The sequence below is a fragment of the Apaloderma vittatum genome, unplaced genomic scaffold (genome assembly GCF_000703405.1).
Source record: "Apaloderma vittatum isolate BGI_N311 unplaced genomic scaffold, ASM70340v1 scaffold7954, whole genome shotgun sequence".
In the NCBI taxonomy this organism is placed as follows: Eukaryota; Metazoa; Chordata; class Aves; order Trogoniformes; family Trogonidae; genus Apaloderma; species Apaloderma vittatum.
In genome coordinates, this window is record NW_009713150.1 from 1 (window position 1) to 2,352 (window position 2,352).

The 2,352-nt window shown below is 35.6% G+C and overlaps 1 protein-coding gene across 1 annotated transcript; it reads left to right on the top strand.

Moving 5' to 3' along the window:
• Positions 1 to 913: 913 nt before the first annotated feature.
• Positions 914 to 2,334, top strand: LOC104273055 (trafficking protein particle complex subunit 6B-like; the record flags this gene model as incomplete). The annotated part of the gene is made up of 2 exons (XM_009868252.1): positions 914 to 1,075; positions 2,241 to 2,334. Coding segments are annotated over 2 exons (256 nt in total), but the record flags the coding sequence as incomplete, so codon positions are not given.
• Positions 2,335 to 2,352: the final 18 nt, after the last annotated feature.

A 2,352-nucleotide genomic window follows, 5' to 3' on the forward strand; every position in this document is an offset into this window, starting at 1 on the left:
GAAGGGGTGGGCAGAGGGTTCCGCTGCGGATGCGTTCGTCTTGTTAGACCCTCTGGCAGCGCCGCGCTCGGTGTCTGCTTCTCGCCGGGACGTGTGTTGGAGAACCACCGGGCAGTCTCGGTGTACGTGTGTTCCCAGTTCTCAATATCGTGAAAATTGAGTCAGGGTGTATAGTTACTTTTAATACTTACAATCCTTTTAAGCTGCACTTTTTGTATACCTGCTTTTGCGTGTTTCCTGCCTCTGGTACATTTTATGGGTTTTTTCCTCTTCCTGATTTCTCTCTAAAACATATTTTTATGACCGGGTATTGCTGGATTTCATTTTTCTAAAGCACACTTAGGTCCCTGGAGCTTCGCAACCGAGCATGTTGCCTTCTTCCCCCGGGCCTTTGGGGATACACAGGGACTTGCTGCACACCCAGCTTCTGAAGTCCCGCTTGTGTTCAACCAGGTGGTGCTTCAGTGCCAAATAATGGAGGGAGAAAATTCTGAAATAAACAAGAGAAGGAGGCCCCTTTTTGGGAAACCAAAACAAGTTTTACATGTCTGTCCCTATGTGTTAGTGCTTTTTTTTTTGTGTATTTAAAGGACTCCTTCCAAGCAGTAGTATGGGTGTGAGCTTTTTGTTTATCTTCTGTGTACATGTTTAGTTGAAGATAACACTGGAGAGCTTTGAATCTTTCTGTACTCCTGCTGTCTTTATTAATTATTTAATTAAAGCTGTTGTCATGTTGCAGGTATTAGGATAACACTGTGTTAAGTTAAAATATTTGATGGACACAGAGTGGTGCTAGAATGATACTGTACAATGGTTGGAAAACCGATTTCTATAACAGCTTAAAAGTAGTGTTGCATTGTTGCATTGTAACATTTTTTTCTTTGTATTTTCTTTTTCTGTTGAATTGGTCAAGTTGTGTGTACTCTCATTACTCATACATTTCTCACTTATCTCTAGGTTTACAAAAGATACTGCCAGGTTCAAGGATGAATTAGATATTATGAAGTTCATTTGCAAAGATTTTTGGACAACTGTATTCAAAAAACAAATAGATAACCTAAGGACTAATCATCAGGTACTAATGTTGTAGAATAAGATTTAACTTGCAAAATCAGTAATAGTTTTAAGTTACTAGTGCCCTTTTTTTTTTTTGGTCTAGGATTAATTACTTGATAAGAAACCCAAGGTATTCTTTGTTTTATTTAAAAAGCAAGCTTTTAAGGTTAGTACGTAGCCTCAGAATACAGTTTAATAATTATTTGTGATGTCTTTATTGCCACCCTGTTTGAAAAGACTAAATGCTTTTGAGTTTCATATGCACCATTGCAGAGCTACAAACTGACAGGACAGTAACAGTTTTGATTGATACTTAAAGAGGAACTTTTTTATGTATTTCTCAGAAAATTTTAGTATAAAACTAGTGTGACAAAGTGGTATTGCTGTATTAACATCTATTGAAGTAGAAAGGCTGCCTTGAAATGCACAGTTTTCAGCGAACGGTTTTCTCCGTTGAGACAATTAGTTGAACTCTACTGAAAATACTTGTGTGTGTAAGAAAAAGCTGAAAAACTTTCTGTTTCTGCATCTTGGTGAGATTATGTTGTATCAGTGTCCTTGCCTATATCAACAGCCACAGTTCCTAAAGGCAGATCAAAATAATTTAAGGACTCATTTCATTTGAGTAAAAATATCTGTTTCCTTTTTAATGACTTGGTTTTCTTATGGCTGTTTTCCTATTGTATTGAAGTAGAAACAAGAGAATTGGTGCAGGATTGTGCCATGTAAAAGAAGTTTTATTTTTCAGTGAGCTGTTTATCAAATAATAACTTTAACAGATAATAATTACCTTAGGAATCTGGTTTTGAATTCAGAGAAAGCTGCAGTATTGAACTTAAGTCACAATTGTAAATGCAGCTGTAATTGGATTTCACGGGTTATGAAGGTCCAAAGTAGCACAGTCATTAGCAAAGAAATCAGGTTTTTTAGGGTTAACTGATCATATTATTATCTAGGGGTTTTGTTGTAAATTCAAAATTGAGTATATTTTTTGTTTTGGTATTTCATTTAAGTAATACTTTTTTTTAAAGTAATACTTAAATCACATATGCCTGAATCTGAAATTCCTTTTTCACAACTGAGAACATTTATATTGTATCTACAAATCAAACCCCTTCATGTAAAATGTTGATTTTGTTACTGCATTTTTAACGAAAAAATCCTTTTCTTTTTTCTTTAAACAGGGTATTTATGTCCTTCAAGACAATAAATTTCGTCTCTTGACACAAATGTCTGCAGGGAAGCAGTATTTAGAACATGCACCAAAGGTACCCTTTGGTTTTACCATTGCTGTTC